This window comes from Oncorhynchus mykiss, chromosome 23 (genome assembly GCF_013265735.2).
Source record: "Oncorhynchus mykiss isolate Arlee chromosome 23, USDA_OmykA_1.1, whole genome shotgun sequence".
NCBI classification, from domain to species: domain Eukaryota; kingdom Metazoa; phylum Chordata; class Actinopteri; order Salmoniformes; family Salmonidae; genus Oncorhynchus; species Oncorhynchus mykiss.
Window position 1 is genome coordinate 60,392,557 of NC_048587.1, and position 19,417 is coordinate 60,411,973.

Consider the following 19,417-nt stretch of genomic DNA (forward strand, 5'->3'; position numbering starts at 1 on the left):
GACATTGAAGCATATCAAATAAACAGACAGAACATTGAAGCATATCAAATAAACCAGACATGACATTGAAGCATATAAAATAAACAGACAGGACATTGAAGCATATAAAATAAACCAGACAGGACATTGAATCATATCAAATTAACCAGACAGGACATTGAAGCATATCAAATCAAACAGACAGGACATTGAAGCATATAAAATAAACAGACAGGACATTGAATCATATCAAATGAACCAGACAGGACATTGAATCATATCAAATAAACCAGACAGGACATTGAAGCATATAAAATAAACAGACAGGACATTGAAGCATATCAAATGAACCAGACAGGACATTGAAGCATATAAAATAAACAGACAGGACATTGAATCATATCAAATAAACCAGACAGGACATTGAAGCATATAAAATAAACAGACAGGACATTGAAGCATATCAAATAAACCAGACAGGACATTGAAGCATATAAAATAAACAGACAGGACATTGAATCATATCAAATAAACCAGACAGGACATTGAAGCATATAAAATAAACAGACAGGACATTGAAGCATATCAAATAAACCAGACAGGACATTGAAGCATATCAAATAAACCAGACAGGACATTGAAGCATATCAAATAAACCAGACAGGACATTGAATCATATCAAATCAAACAGACAGGACATTGAAGCATATCAAATGAACCAGACAGGACATTGAAGCATATAAAATAAACAGACAGTACATTGAAGCATATCAAATAAACCAGACAGGACATTGAATCATATCAAATAAACCAGACAGGACATTGAAGCATATCAAATAAACCAGACAGGACATTGAAGCATATAAAATAAACAGACAGGACATTGAAGCATATCAAATAAACCAGACAGGACATTGAAGCATATAAAATGAACAGACAGGACATTGAAGCATATCAAATAAACCAGACAGGACATTGAAGCATATAAAATAAACCAGACAGGACATTGAAGCATATCAAATAAACCAGACAGGACATTGAAGCATATAAAATAAACCAGACAGGACATTGAAGCATATCAAATAAACCAGACAGGACATTGAAGCATATAAAATAAACAGACAGGACATTGAAGCATATCAAATAAACCAGACAGGACATTGAAGCATATCAAATAAACCAGACAGGACATTGAATCATATCAAATCAAACAGACAGGACATTTAAGCATATCAAATGAACCAGACAGGACATTGAAGCATATAAAATAAACAGACAGGACATTGAAGCATATCAAATAAAGCAGACAGGACATTGAAGCATATCAAATAAACAGACAGGACATTGAAGCATATAAAATAAACCAGACAGGACATTGAAGCATATCAAATAAACCAGACAGGACATTGAAGCATATCAAATAAACCAGACAGGACATTGAAGCATATAAAATAAACCAGACAGGACATTGAAGCATATCAAATAAACCAGACAGGACATTGAAGCATATAAAATAAACAGACAGGACATTGAAGCATATCAAATAAACCAGACAGGACATTGAAGCATATCAAATCAAACAGGGAAAACCATTAAAGCAATAGAAACAGGTCAGTTGAATTCTGAGTGTTACTTAATATGATGAATACGATTAGCCTAGACCAGCGTTTCCCAAACTGGGTCCTGGGGACCCTAACGGGTGCACGTTTTGGTGTTTGCCCTATTTGAATCAGCTGTGTAGTACTAGGGCATAAACCAAAACATGCACCCCTTGGGGTCCCCAGGACCCAGTTTGGGAAACGTGGTCTAGACACAGTAGATTAAGTACATTCACTTGGTAGTTACATTGTAATTGTTGACAGCCGCATATTATCTTACTCGTAGTCAGTTATACTGTATCAACGTTAACACTGGTAGTTAGATAAATGGAACACTGTGAGGTAGCTAGATGCCCCTGCTCTAAGATAGGGGTGGGCAATTCCAGTCCTCCAGGGCCTGATTGGTGCCACAGTTTTCGCTCCAGCCCCAGCTAACACACCTGACTCTAATAATCACCTGATCCTGATCTTCAGTTTAGAATGCCAGGTGATTAATCAGCTGTGTTTGCTAGGGATGGAGAAAAAGTGTGAGACCAACCAGGCCCTGGAGGACTGGAGCTGCCCACCCCTGCTCTAAGATATAAGGACCAACACATTAGGACACATGACACTGCTAGAAGAGATGGTACTATATTAAACCAAAAAGGGTTCAATCGATGACTCTCTTCATAAACATGGCTCTCAAACGGGATCTACATGGAACCGCAAAGCACCTATATGTTTAGCAGTATAATTCATCACTAGAACTTGCATGGCTCTTACAACAGGAACTAGAAGAGATTGCACAGTGGGCGCAGCATGCTAGGTAATTCTATTCAATGTCTTATAGAGGTAGCAAATCAAATTGTTATTGATGAAGGAGTGTGTTTGTGTGAGCTGAGCAGTCAGAGAGTCGTTATTGATGAAGGAGGTTGTTTGTGTGAGCTGAGCAGTCAGAGAGTTGCCCAGGGTTTGACAAAGGATGTCCACTCTCCACCCTCTCTCCCTCACTCCTTTCCTTTTACGTTTTACCAGAGCTTTGTTTTTCGTGGAGTTGAGGGGAGTGAGGTATCAATCGTGGTGCTCTTTTCTGTCCAAACTGATATTACTTTCTCTTATTCTCCTCCCAATTCTTCATTTGTCTTCATATTATCACAGAGAGAAAGAGCGAGAGAGAGAGAGAGAAAAAAAAGAAAGACAAAAAGAGAGAGAGAGAGAGACGGCTCAGCTATGTTGTTCACCAACAGCACCACACTCCTCCTTTCCTTACCCCCTTCTCTCCATCTCATCCCTTCAGTCTGTATTGATATATCTGGCTAGCAGGAGAGAAATACCTACGAATCCTTACAACACAGTAGTGTCCATTCACTTTCATTGAATCCCCCAGACGTTCACACAAACAACCTCTGAAAGAAAGCAAACATATTTTCCAATTCTCCTCACGCTCTTGTTTCAGCAACACATCTTTCCTAAAAGAGTAGTACTTTTATTTAACTCTCTTGTTTCAGCAACACATTTTTTCTAAAAGAGTAGTACTTTTATTTCACTCTCTTGTTTCAGCAACACATCTTTCCTAAAAGAGTAGTACTTTTATTTCACTCTCTTGTTTCAGCAACACATTTTTTCTAAAAGAGTAGTACTTTTATTTCACTCTCTTGTTTCAGCAACACATCTTCCCTAAAAGAGTAGTACTTTTCTCTCCCTTCTGTCTCCATCACAACACAGAACTACAGGGCCTTTGGATATTGGAAGCTACATTGTTTATTCTATTTAGATTGTAAGATCCTTTTTGTTTCAACTCAGTGACCTGAGCTCCCCTGCTACTGGCTTGAAGGCAGGTACTCAGGTGAGCTAAAGTACACCACCAAACTCAGTAATAACCCATGAATACACCTGCACACAACTTCATTCAAAAAGTAGCTTTGAGCTGTATTAAAGGCTGTGATGTATTACTTCAGGTCAGGTTATAGTGTAGCAGATGTGGTCAGAGTAGAGAGGAGTGGAGAGGAGTGAAGTGGAGTGGGGGGAAGTGGATAGGAGAGGAGTAGAGAGGTGGTAGAGAGGAGTGGAGTGGAGGGAAGTGGAGTGAAGTGGAGTGGAGAGGAGAGGAGTGGGGGGAAGTGGATAGGAGAGGAGTGGAGAGGTGGTAGAGAGGAGTGAAGTGGAGTGGAGGGAAGTGGATAGGAGAGGAGTGGAGAGGAGAGGTGTGGTAGAGAGGAGTGGAGAGGAGAAAATAGGAGTGGAGTGGAGAAGAGAGGAGAGGAGAGGGGTGGAGAGAAGTGGAGAGGAGTAGAGAGAGGTGGTAGAGATGAGTGGAGAGGAGGAGAGGAGAGAATAGGAGTGGAGAGTGGAGTAGAGTGGAGTAGAATAGAATAGAGTAGAATAGAGTAGAGTAGAGCACAGTAGATTAGAGCAGAGCAGAGTAGAGTAGAGTAGAGTAGAATAGAGCAGAGCAGAGCAGAGCAGAGCAGAGTAGAGTAGAATAGAGCAGAGTAGAGTAGAATAGAGCAGAGCAGATTAGATGAAAATAGAAGAGTAGTATAAAAGAAAACAAGAAGAGAAAAGAAGAATAGAGTAGAATAGAATAGAATAGAAGAGTAGAATAGAATAGAATAGAAGAATAGAGTAGAATAGAATAGAAGAGTAGAGTAGAGTAGAATAGAAGAGTAGAGTAGAATAGAATAGAGCAGAATGGAGTAGAATTGAACAGAATAGAGTAGAATAGAACAGAATAGAGTAGAATTGAACAGAATAGAGTAGAATATAACAGAATAGAGTAGAACCGAGTAGAGCACAGTAGAGTAGAGCACAGTAGAGTAGAGCAGAGTAGAGCAGAGCAGATTAGGGTAGAGCAGAAGAGATGACAATTGAAGAGAAGGGTATAAAAGAGAAGAGAAAACAAGAGTAGAGTAGAGTAGAGTAGAGTAGAGTAGAGTAGAGTAGAGTAGAGTAGAGTAGAGTAGAGTAGAGTAGAGTAGAGTAGAACACAACTTATTTTCTTATATTCTATTCAGATGTAGATCTATTATTCTGGTGTGATACAGAGTGTGGAGGAGCATTACTTTATGTCTCCAGTGGTTTTAGCAGCCTGTGGTTCTTACCTTGAGGGCCGGGGGGGCCTTCTTCCCCTGGAGGCCCTGGGGATCCGTCGTTGCCAGGGGGACCGGGAGAACCCTGTCGAACCTGCGCCGCTAAAATGGCCGCCGGCGTCTTCTGCATGGCATGGCTTGATAGTCTCTCTGGCGAGTGACATAAAAATTATGTATTACAATAATACCAACAATGTCTGCAAGTGATAGACAATTCACATTCTGTATTATAATAATACCAACACTCTCTGCAAGTGATAGACAATTCACATTCTGTATCATTGTAACAATGTTGCCGGGGAAGAAGGCTGGCGTTTTATGTGTCCTCAACCGATTGTGTTTTTTTGTTAGTTTATTTGCGTTGTTTGTAACTTATTTTTTTACTTATTTTTTACATTGCCGCTACCGTCTCTTACGACCGAAAAATAACTTCTGGACATCAGGACCGTGATTACTCACCACTGACTGGCAGAATCTACGAACGATATACTGCTTCTCAGGAACAGGCCCAGATCCCTGTGATTTGCGTGAAGAAAAGGCCGAGAAAAAGGGGCCAGAGGGCGGGTTGCCTTCTGAGAATTCGTAGGCAATCGAAATAAACCTCCACTTCCTTCCATTCTGCTAGCAAACGTGAAATCTTTGGAGAATAAAATAGATGACCTACGCGGAAGATTAAACTACCAAAGGGACATTCAAAACTGTAATATCTTATGCTTCACGGAGCCGTGGCTGAAAGACGACACTATCAACATACAGTTGGCTGGTTATAAATAACAGCTGGTGCTGATATCTAAGGAAGTCTGGAGCTATTGCTCACCTGAGGTAGTGTATCTCATGATAAGCTGTAGACCACACTATCTACTTAGAGAGTTTTCATGTGTATTTGTTGTAGCTGTTTACATACTATACCACCACAGACTGAGGCTGGCACTGTATTACGCCATAAGCAAACAAGAAAACGCTCACCCAGTGCTCCTAATTTCCGATGACTTTAACGCAGGGAAACTTGAATCAGTTTTCAAACATTTAGATCAGCATGTTAAATGTACAACCAGAGGAAAACACTAACTCTAGACCACCTTTACTCCACACACAGAGACGCATAAAAATCTCTCCATCGCCCTCCATTTGGTAAATCTGACCATTATTCTATCCTCCTGATTCCTGATTCCTGTTCTGGGATTCCTCTGAGGAAATTGAGGAGAACACCACATCAGTCATTGGCTTCATCAATAAGTGCATCGACGACGACGTCCCCCACAGTGACCGTACGTACATACCCCAACCAGAAGCCATGGATTACAGGCAACATCCGCACTGAGCTAAAGGCTAGAGCTGCCACTTTCAAGGAGCGGGACTCTAACCTGGAAGCTCATAAGAAATTCCGCTATGCCCTCCGACGAACCATCAAACAAGCAAAGCATCAACACAGGACAAAGATCAAATTGTACTACACCGGCTCTGATGCTCGTCGGATGAGGCAGGGCTTGCAAACCATTACAGATTACAAAGTGAAGCACAGCCGAGAGTTGCCCAGTGACATGAGCCTACCAGACAAGCTAAACTACTTCTATGCTCGCTTCGAGGCAAATAACACTGAAACATGCATGAGAGCACCAGCTGTTCTGGAAGACTGTGTGATCACGCTCTCTGCAGCCGATGTGTGTAAGACCTTTAAACAGGTCAACATTCACAAGGCCGTGGGGCCAGACAGATTACCAGGACGTGTACTGTGAGCATGCACTGACCAACTGGCAAGTGGTCTTCACAGACATTTTCAACCTCTCCCTGTCCGAGTCTGTAATACCAACATGTTTTAAGCACACCACCATAGTCCCCGTGCCCAAGAACACTATGGTAACCTGCCTAAATGACTACCGACCCGTAGCACTCACATCTGTAGCCATGAAGTGCTTTGAAAGGCTGGTCATGGCTCACATCAACACCATTATCCCAGAAATCCTAAACCCACTCCAATTTGCATACCGCCCAAACAGATCCACAGATGATGCAATCTCTATTGCACTCCACACTGTCCTTTCCCACCTGGACAAAAATAACACCTATGTGAGAATGCTATTCATTGACTACAGCTCAGCGTTCAACACCATAGTGCCCTCAAAGCTCATCAATAAGCTAAGGACCCTGGGACTAAACACCTCCCTCTGCAACTGGATCCTGGACTTCCTGACGGGCTGGCCCCAGGTGGGAAGCATAGGTAACGACACAGCCGCCACGCTGATCCTCAACAAAGGGGACCCTCAGGGGTGGGTGCTCATCCCCTCCTGCACTCCCTGTTCACTCATGACTGCACGGCCAGGCACAGCTCCAACACCATCATTAAGTTTGCCGATGACACAACAATGGTAGGCCTGATCACCGACAACGATGAGACAGCCTATAGGGAGGAGGTCAGAGACCTGGCCGTGTGGTGCCAGGACAACAACCTCTCCCTCAACGTGATCAAGACTAAGGAGATGATTGTGGACTACAGGAAAAAGAGGACCGAGCATGCCCCCATTCTCATCGATGGGGCTGCAGTGGAGCAGGTTGAGAGATTCAAGTTCCTTAGTGTCCACATCACCAACAAACTAACATGGTCCAAGCACACCAAGACAGTCGTAAAGAGGGCACGAAAAAACCTATTCCCCCTCAGGAGACTGAAAAGATTTGGCATGGGTTCTCAGATGCTCAAAAGGTTATACAGCTGCACCATTGAGAGCATGGTTGCATCACTGCCTGGTATGGCAACTGCTCGGCCTCCGACTGCAAGGCACTTCAGAGGTTGGTGCGAACGGCCCAGTACATCACTTGGGCCAAGCTTCCTGACATCCAGGACCTCTATACCAGGTGATTTCAGAGGAAGGCCCTAACAATTGTCAAAGACTCCAGCCACCCTATTCATAGACTGTTCTCTCTGCTACCGCACGGCAAGCGGTACTGGAGGGCCAAGTCTGGATCCAAGAGGCTTCTAAACAGCTTCTACTCCCAACTTTAATAACTCTACCTTCATGTATATATTACTTTAACTAATCGGTGCCCCTTGTCATCGACTCTGTACCAGTACCCCCCTGAATATATTCTCCACGTTGACTCTGTACCAGTACCCCCCTGAATATATTCTCCACGTTGACTCTGTACCAGTACCCCCCTGAATATATTCTCCACGTTGACTCTGTACCAGTACCCCCCTGAATATATTCTCGCTGTTGTTTTTTTTACTGATGCTCTTTAATTACTTGTTACTTTTATTTCTTATTCTTATCCATATTTTTTAAAACAGCATTGTTGGTAAAATAAGCATTTCACTGTAACGTCTACACCTGTTGTATTCGGCGCATGTGACTAATAACATTTGATTTGATTTGATAATATACCAACACTCTCTGCAAGTGATAGACAATTCAAGAGCCTGTGACTATAAGGTTCTATCTGCAAAAAGATGATTCCGAGATAATTGGCTTTAAAGTTCCAAACCCTCATTGGTTTGAATGGTGTCAGCAATTTGTATATTTTATTATTTTGAATTTAACAACATGAATTGGGCTATTTAGACTACTATATAGGTAGAAAACATTGAACAGAACAACGATATGTCCATAACTCAGACAGAACCTTACAGGCCCAAGCTCTCAAATTGAAATTCTGTATCAGAAAACAGAAAACGGTAGAATAGGTGATACAGTAGCTCATTAGTTAGTTAGGATATGTACTAAACCGAGGCTTGCATACCACTCTGCCATTCAATATCACAACACAGTGACAGAACAATAAAATACCTTCACCCAGCATCAACTATTAGTTTACTTGGGACTCTTTTACTTCCTGAAGAACTAAGGCAACAATATCCAATTTAGATTTCCCCCCCGATTTAGAAATCCTGAAATCCTTAAAAGAGTGAGGAGAAAACAAAGGGACCCCCTGAAGGATAAATTGGGTCGACAACAAGTTAGGATTCAGACGTAACAGCTGTACCTTCAAACAACCGCAATACTTCACTCCGGATAAACATTTTAATTTCCTCCATGGAATTGGCATCATTCTGTGTGAGAGAGAGAGAGAGAGAGAGAGAGAGAGAGAGAGAGAGAGAGAGAGAGACAGAGAGAGAGAGAGACAGAGAGAGAGAGAGAGAGAGAGAGAGAGAGTGAAAGAGAGAGAGAGAGAGAGAGAGAGAGAGAGAGAAAGAGAGAGAGAGAGAGAGACAGAGAGAGAGACAGAGAGAGAGAGAAAGAGAGAGTGAAAGAGAGAGTGAAAGAGAGAGAGTGAAAGAGAGAGTGAAAGAGAGAGAGACAGAGAGAGAGAGAGAGACAGAGAGAGTGAAAGAGAGAGTGAAAGAGAGAGATATACAGACAGAGAGTGAAAGAGAGAGAGAGACAGAGAGTGAAAGAGAGAGATATACAGACAGACAGTCATAAGAGAGAGAAACAGAAACAGAATAACACAAACTTAACCAAAACATCTTTAACAGATTAATAAAATGTAATTAGCGAGACAGCAGTAGTTCATGTTTTATTCAGCGTGTTATAAAATTGCAGTGTCTTCAGAGATAAAGAGATGCAATGCTTCATGGCATAATAATCAACTCCTCTCTCCCTGTTTCCCTGTTTCCCTGTTTCCCTGCCATCTTTCTCAGGCTCAAAGTAAGATTGCTGTTTGCTCAGAATGTTTGTGTGAAGAGAGCCTTGAATTGTAGAGGAGGACATTGGCAACAGAATGGAATGGAAATCCTAGCTGTGGAAATGCTCTTTCAGAGTTCCATATTCTTCTGACTGCCCAAGGAAACGACTGAGAAATGCATTATAATACTGTATTTCTGGTGGACTCCAGATTGTGGTACGGATAAAGGAATGAGATTCATGAGTGTGAGGCTCCACTAAACACCCAGTAGTATGAACAACTAAAATAAAACCCAGGGAGAAAAACAGGGACTTGTGTGTTTGAAACACCTTTGCAATCAGAGCTTAAACCTCATATACTGTTACAATGAACTGTGATCATCTGTGGACCATTTTCTAAAAGGTTCTTCGTATTGTCTGTGTCTTGATAGGTAGAGGAGAGGATGAAACCAAACCCGAGGAACTTTATAAAGGTGTTAAAGTAACAATATTCAGGGCCATTTTCAAACATCGATATTGATCACTCAAATAGTATCGTGTTCTATTGCGACTGGTATATAAACAGGGTACTTGTATTTTGGCAGTGCTGAATACCACGGGATGAGTTGCCAATGTACTTTTGTGTTTAATAGGGTCACTGTTCTGTTCTATGAGAGAAAGATATAGGAGGGTAACCCTTTAGTACTTGTTTTCTTGGCATTCATCTCTGTTGTGTTATGTAAACCTCTACATGCTGCGTGTAGAATAGCTGTGACACACAGAGGTGTTTTTCCATCCTCTCCAGCTCTCTCCTCACTCCCACACTCTCTCCTTCTCTCTCTCCTCTCTCCCACACTCTCTCCTTCTCTCTCTCCTCACTCCCACACTCTCTCCTTCTCTCTCTCCTCACTCCCACACTCTCTCCTCTCTCTCCTCACTCCCACGCTCTCTCTCTCCTTCTCTCTCTCGTCACTCCCACGCTCTCTCCATCTCTCTCCTTCTCTCTATTCCTCTCTCCTTTCCTCGCTCTCTCTCCTTTCCTCATTCTCTCTCCTTTCCTCCCTCTCTCTTCTTTCCTCCCTCTCTCTCCTTTCCTCCCTCTCTCTCATTTCCTCCATCTCTCTCCTTTCCTCCATCTCTCTCCTTTCCTCCATCTCTCTCATTTATTCCATCTCTCTCCTTTCTTCCATCTCTCTCATTTCTTCCATCTCTCTTTCCCTCTCTCCTTCACTCTCTCTCTTTCCCTCTCTCTAGCCCTCTCTTCTTCCCTCTCTCTCTCTTTCCCTCTCTCCTTCCCTCTCTCTCTTTCCCTCTCTCCTTCCCTCTCTCTCTTTCCCTCTCTCCTTCCCTCTCTCTCTAGCCGTCTCTCCTTCTCTCGCTCCCTCTAGCCCTCTCTCCTTCTCTCGCTCTCTCCGCCCCTCTCTCTCTAGCCCTTCTCTCCTTCCCTCTCTCCCCTGTGGGTTGAGCTGATCAGGAGTGGGAGGTGAGGAGCAGAAACAACCTAGCTGGCTTCATTATGCCTATCTGTTATCTGCTGTGTCATATGTTGCTCCACACAGCTCCACACAACTCTATGCTACTGCAGTACTGCATTCATTTACAGAGAAAGAGAGATATACGCTAATTACTTAGACCACTAAAGAAAGGAGGATGTTTAGATTCTATAATTATGTGTGACTGAGGATAGTCTTTGATTTTATGGGCGGGTATAGACAAACACACAAAAATGTGGAGCATGAATTTCTATGGGTTTATGGTTGAACTATGAATGTTGGGAGATCTCTGTTGGGAGATCTCTATGAGTGTTGGGAGATCTCTATGAGTGTTGGGAGATCTCTGTTGGGAGATCTCTATGAGTGTTGGGAGATCTCTATGAGTGTTGGGAGATCTCTATGAGTGTTGGGAGATCTCTGTTGGGAGATCTCTATGAGTGTTGGGAGATCTCTGTTGGGAGATCTCTATGAGTGTCGGGAGATCTCTGTAAAACATACCTTGAAGGGGAGTACATAAGACATTCACAACACCTTTATAAAACAGGTCATGACACCTTTATGACAGGATCATTCACAACACCTTTAAAAAACAGGTCATGAGTGTTACAGGATCATTCACAACAAACCTGATAACACATTTATTCAACATCATTCAAGATGGGAGTTTGGCTACACTTGGCCAGTTTGGAGGAGATATAACAACGTACCAGAGGGCTTGGTGTGTTTGGGGGAGATATAACCAGCGTACCAGAGGGCTTGGTGTGTTTGGAGGAGATATAACCAACATACCAGAGGGCTTGGTGTGTTTGGGGGAGATATAACCAGCGTACCAGAGGGCTTGGTGTGTTTGGAGGAGATATAACCAACATACCAGAGGGCTTGGTGTGTTTGGGGGAGATATAACCAACATACCAGAGGGCTTGGTGTGTTTGGAGGAGATATAACCAGCATACCAGAGGGCTTGGTGTGTTTGGAGGAGATATAACCAACATACCAGAGGGCTTGGTGTGTTTGGAGGAGATATAACCAACATACCAGAGGGCTTGGTGTGTTTGGAGGAGATATAACCAACATACCAGAGGGCTTGGTGTGTTTGGAGGAGATATAACCAACATACCAGAGGGCTTGGTGTGTTTGGAGGAGATATAACCAACATACCAGAGGGCTTGGTGTGTTTGGAGGAGATATAACCAACATACCAGAGGGCTTGGTGTGTTTGAAAGAGATATAACCAACATACCAGAGGGCTTGGTGTGTTTGGAGGAGATATAACCAACATACCAGAGGGCTTGGTGTGTTTGGGGGAGATATAACCAACGTACCAGAGGGCTTGGTGTGTTTGGAGGAGATATAACCAGCGTACCAGAGGGCTTGGTGTGTTTGGGGGAGATATAACCAACATACCAGAGGGCTTGGTGTGTTTGGAGGAGATATAACCAACATACCAGAAAGCTTGGTGTGTTTGGAGGAGATATAACCAACATACCAGAGGGCTTGGTGTGTTTGGGGGAGATATAACCAACGTACCAGAGGGCTTGGTGTGTTTGGGGGAGATATAACCAACGTACCAGAGGGCTTGGTGTGTTTGGGGGAGATATAACCAACGTACCAGAGGGCTTGGTGTGTTTGGAGGAGATATAACCAACATACCAGAGGGCTTGGTGTGTTTGGGGGAGATATAACCAACGTACCAGAGGGCATGGTGTGTTTGGGGGAGATATAACCAACGTACCAGAGGGCTTGGTGTGTTTGGGGGAGATATAACCAACGTACCAGAGGGCATGGTGTGTTTGGGGGAGATATAACCAACATACCAGAGGGCTTGGTGTGTTTGGAGGAGATATAACCAACATACCAGAAAGCTTGGTGTGTTTGGAGGAGATATAACCAACATACCAGAGGGCTTGGTGTGTTTGGGGGAGATATAACCAACGTACCAGAGGGCTTGGTGTGTTTGGGGGAGATATAACCAACATACCAGAGGGCTTGGTGTGTTTGGAGGAGATATAACCAACATACCAGAAAGCTTGGTGTGTTTGGGGGAGATATAACCAACATACCAGAGGGCTTGGTGTGTTTGGGGGAGATATAACCAACGTACCAGAGGGCTTGGTGTGTTTGGGGGAGATATAACCAACGTACCAGAGGGCATGGTGTGTTTGGGGGAGATATAACCAACATACCAGAGGGCTTGGTGTGTTTGGAGGAGATATAACCAACATACCAGAGGGCTTGGTGTGTTTGGAGGAGATATAACCAACATACCAGAGGGCTTGGTGTGTTTGGAGGAGATATAACCAACGTACCAGAGGGCTTGGTGTGTTTGGAGGAGATATAACCAACATACCAGAGGGCTTGGTGATGCTATGGGACCTGGGGGACCAGGGTCCCCTCGGTGGCCTTGGGGCCCGATAGGTCCCACTATTCCTGGGTCTCCTGTCCTTCCCCTCTCTCCTTGGACTCCCCTCGCTCCAGGTATCCCTGGGTCCCCCTGCAGTAGGAGATCAGTAAAGAACAATCAAATCAAATTTGTATTGGTCATGTACACATGTTTAGCAGATGTTATCGAAGGGTGTAGTGAAATGCTTGTGTTCCTAGTTCCAACAGTGCAGTAATACCTGACAGTATAAAACAATACATATATATTTCAATATACCAATCTGTATAATGGTTAAATCTAGCTGGCTGGTGAGCTCCCGCCATGTGGTTTACAGTACACCCTCCGGTTTCCCATTCAGATCTACAATCACTTTATTTAACTGGGCCATCATTGTAAATAAGAAAATATTCTTCATTGACTTGCCTGGTTAAATAAAAGGGTGAGGGGATTGTTGTCAGTCCCACTCCAGACTGTACCGGAGGCATTCTGATAGAGCATTGGCATAAGGCCACTCTGGCTTTGGGCTGATACTGTCGCTACCAACGCCTCGGCATTACACAATCAGTCCTCATCCAGCCATTACCCTGATTGAGCCCACTCAGATACACATCCCCAGGGTCTGTGGCCAATTCTGTCACCATGTATCTTAGCTCTCCTACAAACCGCCATTACTAGCATTTAGAAACAGATTACACTGTAGAAGACTGTGACAGGGCTTTATAAACAGATTACACTGTAGAAGACTGTGACAGGGCTTTATAAACAGATTACACTGTAGAAGACTGTGACAGGGCTTTATAACAGATTACACTGTAGAAGACTGTGACAGGGTTTTAGAAACAGATTACACTGTAGAAGACTGTGACAGGGCTTTATAAACAGATTACACTATAGAAGACTGTGGCATGGCTTTATAAACAGATTACACTGTAGAAGACTGTGAGAGGGCTATATAAACAGATTACACTGTAGAAGACTGTGGCATGGCTTTATAAACAGATTACACTGTAGAAGACTGTGAGAGGGCTTTATAAACAGATTACACTGTAGAAGACTGTGAGAGGGCTTTATAAACAGATTACACTGTAGAAGACTGTGAGAGGGCTTTATAATCAGATTACACTGTAGAAGACTGTGACAGGGCTTTATAAACAGATTACACTGTAGAAGACTGTGGCAGGGCTTTATAACAGATTACACTGTAGAAGACTGTGACAGGGTTTTAGAAACAGATTACACTGTAGAAGACTGTGACAGGGCTTTATAAACAGATTACACTGTAGAAGACTGTGACAGGGCTTTATAACAGATTACACTGTAGAAGACTGTGACAGGGCTTTATAAATAGGGGTTTCAGAAATACAATGGTGGCATACAAAATGCATTGGATTTCAGATGCCTTTATCAAATACTTAGGCACCTCAGGGGGAAAAACATGTGTTTCTATGCATCATTGCCTTTTGGTTGGGTTAGGTTCTGTGTGATATTTTTCCATCACAAACAATGAGTTGTGTTTATGGAAAACAGCGTCAGAGAAACAAAATAAAAGGTGCTTACCCGTTCTCCCTTGGATCCTCTGTCTCCTAGTCTACCTGTGGCTCCCTGTAAGAAGATAAAACAGATCACTGTATGAACACATGACAGAGGAGTGCAGGTTCTGTCTGAAATACTCTGCTGATTGCAGAGAGACAGAGAAGTCCCTCCAGACCAGAGAGAAGAGCAAAGTGCACTGCTAAATAATTGGATATTTGGAATGAAGATGACCCCAAGGCTAGTCTTCTCTCTCTTTACCCACTCCTCTCTTTGTCTTCTCTCCTTTCCTCCCTCTCTCTCTAAATCTGACATTCCTCCTCTCCTCTCCTCTCCTCTCCTCTCCTCTCCTCTCCTCTCCTCTCCTCTCCTCTCCTCTCCTCTCCTAGCACTCAAAAGCAAACTGCTTTTGTTCAGACAACCACTGAGGCCAACGTGGGTCTAATCTGTTGCTCTGTAATCACCCCCATCAACATCAACCAATCCTCCACACTCAGGGTAATTTAATGATTGCTTATCATTTTAAATTTCCCAACCCACGCTTGTGTCTTAGCTTATTCACATTCAAAAAAGGTTTATTGTTGCAATAACTAGACTGCCAGGTCCCGTTATAATCTTAACACTTGGTGGCAGCAGTGAAGTGATTGACAGGATGTCTTTCATTCCAAATCCTCAATCAAAAAACAACCTTTTTAAATGATTCTGGGATGACTGTTGTTCCTGTGTCTGAGGATGTATGGAGTTCTCCAAGGACTGTGTTTCACCTTCCACATTGTCTGTCACAGCTTCCCTGCATCACATAGCCCCACTTCCCTCTGTGGACTGTATGCCTCCTCCCTCCTACTCTCCCTCCCTCCCTCCCTCCCTCCCTCCCTCCCTCCCTCCCTCCCTCCCTCCTACTCTGCCTGCTCCCTCCCTCCTACTCTGCCTGCCTGCCTGCTCCCTCCCTCCCTCGCTCGCTCCCTCCCTCCCTCCCTCGCTCGCTCCCTCCCTCCCTCCCTCCCTCCCTCCCTCCCTCCCTCCCTCCCTCCCTCCCTCGCTAGGAGAGAAACACCTGTCGTTAGCTCTATGTGCAACACTGCTCTCAGAACTACACTCCTCCATTCTCCTCTCCTCTCTTGCTTTCCAGGTCTCCCTCGCTCCCTCCATCTCACTGACTGTATAACCTCTGGGAACATCTTTGTATCCATTTACTGCGAGGATTACTGTCTCCATGCAAAATGCAATCTGACACGATCATGTGGTTTTAAAAGCAACGGGCAGCAGAGAAGTCTGTTCTCCTCCTCCTCGCCTACATTCATCTGCAGCCCTCTCTCTATTTTTTATTTCTGCTATGTTATTCCCCAACGCCTGATGGGAGGCTTACATCTATCATCGTGCCCACTGAATTCGACTTCCATCGTCGCTCTCTGGGCCTGGCATTAAACCTCAAAGCCAGATCATTGCAGTACAGTGAGAGGAGTTTTTAGGGAACGTTTAGAATAGGAGCACATTCACCTGCTAGATGGCACTGTTGCCCCACCAAATGATTGAGAACAAGAGATACACCATCTAACAACAAGGCATTAAAATCTCTCTCTCTCCCTCTCTCCCTCTCTCCCTCCCCCTCTCCCCCTCTCCCCCTCTCCCTCTCCCCCTCTCCCCCTCTCCCCCTCTCTCCCGCTCCAAGATGTTGTTGATGGAAGTGGGTGAAATAATAAGAAGTTGGCCCTTCCTTCCGCTCACTGTTGAGATCTCTGTGATGTAGACTGACAGATGTACCAATGTACCGACCAGTTACTGTTGAGATCTCTGTGATGTAGACTGACAGATGTACCAATGTACCGACCAGTCACTGTTGAGATCTCTGTGATGTAGACTGACAGATGTACCAATGTACCGACCAGTCACTGTTGAGATCTCTGTGATGTAGACTGACAGATGTACCAATGTACCGACCAGTCACTGTTGAGATCTCTGTGATGTAGACTGACAGATGTACCAATGTACCGACCAGTTACTGTTGAGATCTCTGTGATGTAGACTGACAGATGTACCAATGTACCGACCAGTTACTGTTGAGATCTCTGTGATGTAGACTGACAGATGTACCAATGTACCGACCAGTTACTGTTGAGATCTCTGTGATGTAGACTGACAGATGTACCAATGTACCGACCAGTTACTGTTGAGATCTCTGTGATAAAGACTGACAGATGTACCAATGTACCGACCAGTTACTGTTGAAATCTCTGTGATAAAGACTGACAGATGTACCAATGTACCAACCAGTTACTGTTGAGATCTCTGTGATGTAGACTGACAGATGTACCAATGTACCGACCAGTTACTGTTGAGATCTCTGTGATGTAGACTGACAGATGTACCAATGTACCGACCAGTTACTGTTGAGATCTCTGTGATGTAGACTGACAGATGTACCAATGTACCGACCAGTCACTGTTGAGATCTCTGTGATGTAGACTGACAGATGTACCAATGTACCGACCAGTTACTGTTGAGATCTCTGTGATGTAGACTGACAGATGTACCAATGTACCGACCAGTTACTGTTGAGATCTCTGTGATAAAGACTGACAGATGTACCAATGTACCGACCAGTTACTGTTGAGATCTCTGTGATAAAGACTGACAGATGTACCAATGTACCGACCAGTTACTGTTGAGATGTCTGTGATAAAGACTGACAGATGTACCAATGTACCGACCAGTTACTGTTGAGATCTCTGTGATAAAGACTGACAGATGTACCAATGTACCGACCAGTTACTGTTGAAATCTCTGTGATAAAGACTGACAGATGTACCAATGTACCGACCAGTTACTGTCGAGATCTCTGTGATAAAGACTGACAGATGTACCAATGTACCGACCAGTTACTGTTGAGATCTCTGTGATGTAGACTGACAGATGTACCAATGTACCGACCAGTTACTGTTGAGATCTCTGTGATGTAGACTGACAGATGTACCAATGTACCGACCAGTTACTGTTGAGATCTCTGTGATAAAGACTGACAGATGTACCAATGTACCGACCAGTTACTGTTGAGATCTCTGTGATAAAGACTGACAGATGTACCAATGTACCGACCAGTTACTGTTGAAATCTCTGTGATAAAGACTGACAGATGTACCAATGTACCGACCAGTTACTGTTGAGATCTCTGTAATGTAGACTGACAGATGTACCAATGTACCGACCAGTTACTGTTGAGATCTCTGTGATAAAGACTGACAGATGTACCAATGTACCGACCAGTTACTGTTGAGATCTCTGTGATGTAGACTGACAGATGTACCAATGTACCGACCAGTTACTGTTGAGATCTCTGTGATAAAGACTGACAGATGTACCAATGTACCAACCAGTTACTGTTGAGATCTCTGTGATGTAGACTGACAGATGTACCAATGTACCAACCAGTTACTGTTGAGATCTCTGTGATGTAGACTGACAGATGTACCAATGTACCAACCAGTTACTGTTGAGATCTCTGTGATGTAGACTGACAGATGTACCAATGTACCGACCAGTTACTGTTGAGATCTCTGTGATGTAGACTGACAGATGTACCAATGTACCGACCAGTTACTGTATCTGTTGTTGGTATTTATAGTTCAGCTAATTAGAATGGAGTTGATGGTGAATCATACTGTTATAGTTCAGCTAATTAGAATGGAGTTGATGGTGAATCATACTGTTATAGTTCAGCTAATTAGAATGGAGTTGATGGTGAATCATACTGTTATAGTTCAGCTAATTAGAATGGAGTTGATGGTGAATCATACTGTTATAGTTCAGCTAATTAGAATGGAGTTGATGGTGAATCATACTGTTATAGTTCAACTAATTAGAATGGAGTTGATGGTGAATCATACTGTTATAGTTCAGCTAATTAAAATGGAGTTGATGGTGAATCATACTGTTATAGTTCAGCTAATTAGAATGGAGTTGATGGTGAATCATACTGTTATAGTTCAGCTAATTAGAATGGAGTTGATGGTGAATCATACTGTTATAGTTCAGCTAATTAGAATGGAGTTGATGGTGAATCATACTGTTATAGTTCAGCAAAACACAACTAGTGATGTCATATGACAGAGAACAAAACACAACTAGTGATGTCATATGAGAGTACAAAACACAACTAGTGATGTCATATGACAGAGTACAAAACACAACTAGTGATGTTATATGACAGACTACAAAACACAACTAGTGATGTTATATGAGAGTACAAAACACAACTAGTGATGTTATATGAGAGTACAAAACACAACTAGTGATGTCATATGACAGAGAACAAAACACAACTAGTGATGTTATATGACAGAGTACAAAACACAACTAGTGATGTTATATGACAGACTACAAAACACAACTAGTGATGTTATATGAGAGTACAAAACACAACTAGTGATGTCATATGACAGAGTACAAAACACAACTAGTGATGTCATATGACAGAGTATAAAACACAACTAGTGATGTCATATGACAGAGTACAAAACACAACTAGTGATGTTATATGACAGAGTATAAAACACAACTAGTGATGTTATATGAGAGTACAAAACACAACTAGTGATGTCATATGACAGAGTATAAAACACAACTAGTGATGTTATATGACAGAGTACAAAACACAACTAGTGATGTCATATGACAGAGAACAAAACACAACTAGTGATGTTATATGACAGAGTATAAAACACAACTAGTGATGTTATATGACAGAGTACAAAACACAACCAGTGATGTTATATGACAG

At 43.1% G+C, this 19,417-nt stretch overlaps 1 protein-coding gene across 9 annotated transcripts in view; it reads right to left on the reverse strand.

The window, feature by feature from the left end:
* LOC110515674 (collagen alpha-1(XIX) chain) overlaps positions 1-19,417 on the reverse strand; it is a 261,849-nt gene that overhangs the window by 21,111 nt on the left and 221,321 nt on the right. For 7 of the 9 annotated variants that reach the window (XM_036960934.1, XM_036960933.1, XM_036960931.1 and 4 more), the window contains 4 exons: positions 14,671-14,715; positions 13,081-13,224; positions 8,621-8,687; positions 4,658-4,795 (listed from right to left, as the gene is read on the reverse strand). In XM_036960934.1, the coding sequence (XP_036816829.1) occupies positions 4,658-4,795; positions 8,621-8,687; positions 13,081-13,224; positions 14,671-14,715 (394 nt within the window). Of the gene's footprint in view, positions 1-1,418; positions 2,699-4,657; positions 4,796-8,620; positions 8,688-13,080; positions 13,225-14,670; positions 14,716-19,417 lie in introns of those variants that run through there. The other 2 variants (XM_036960936.1, XM_036960938.1) reach the window with 2 other exon arrangements.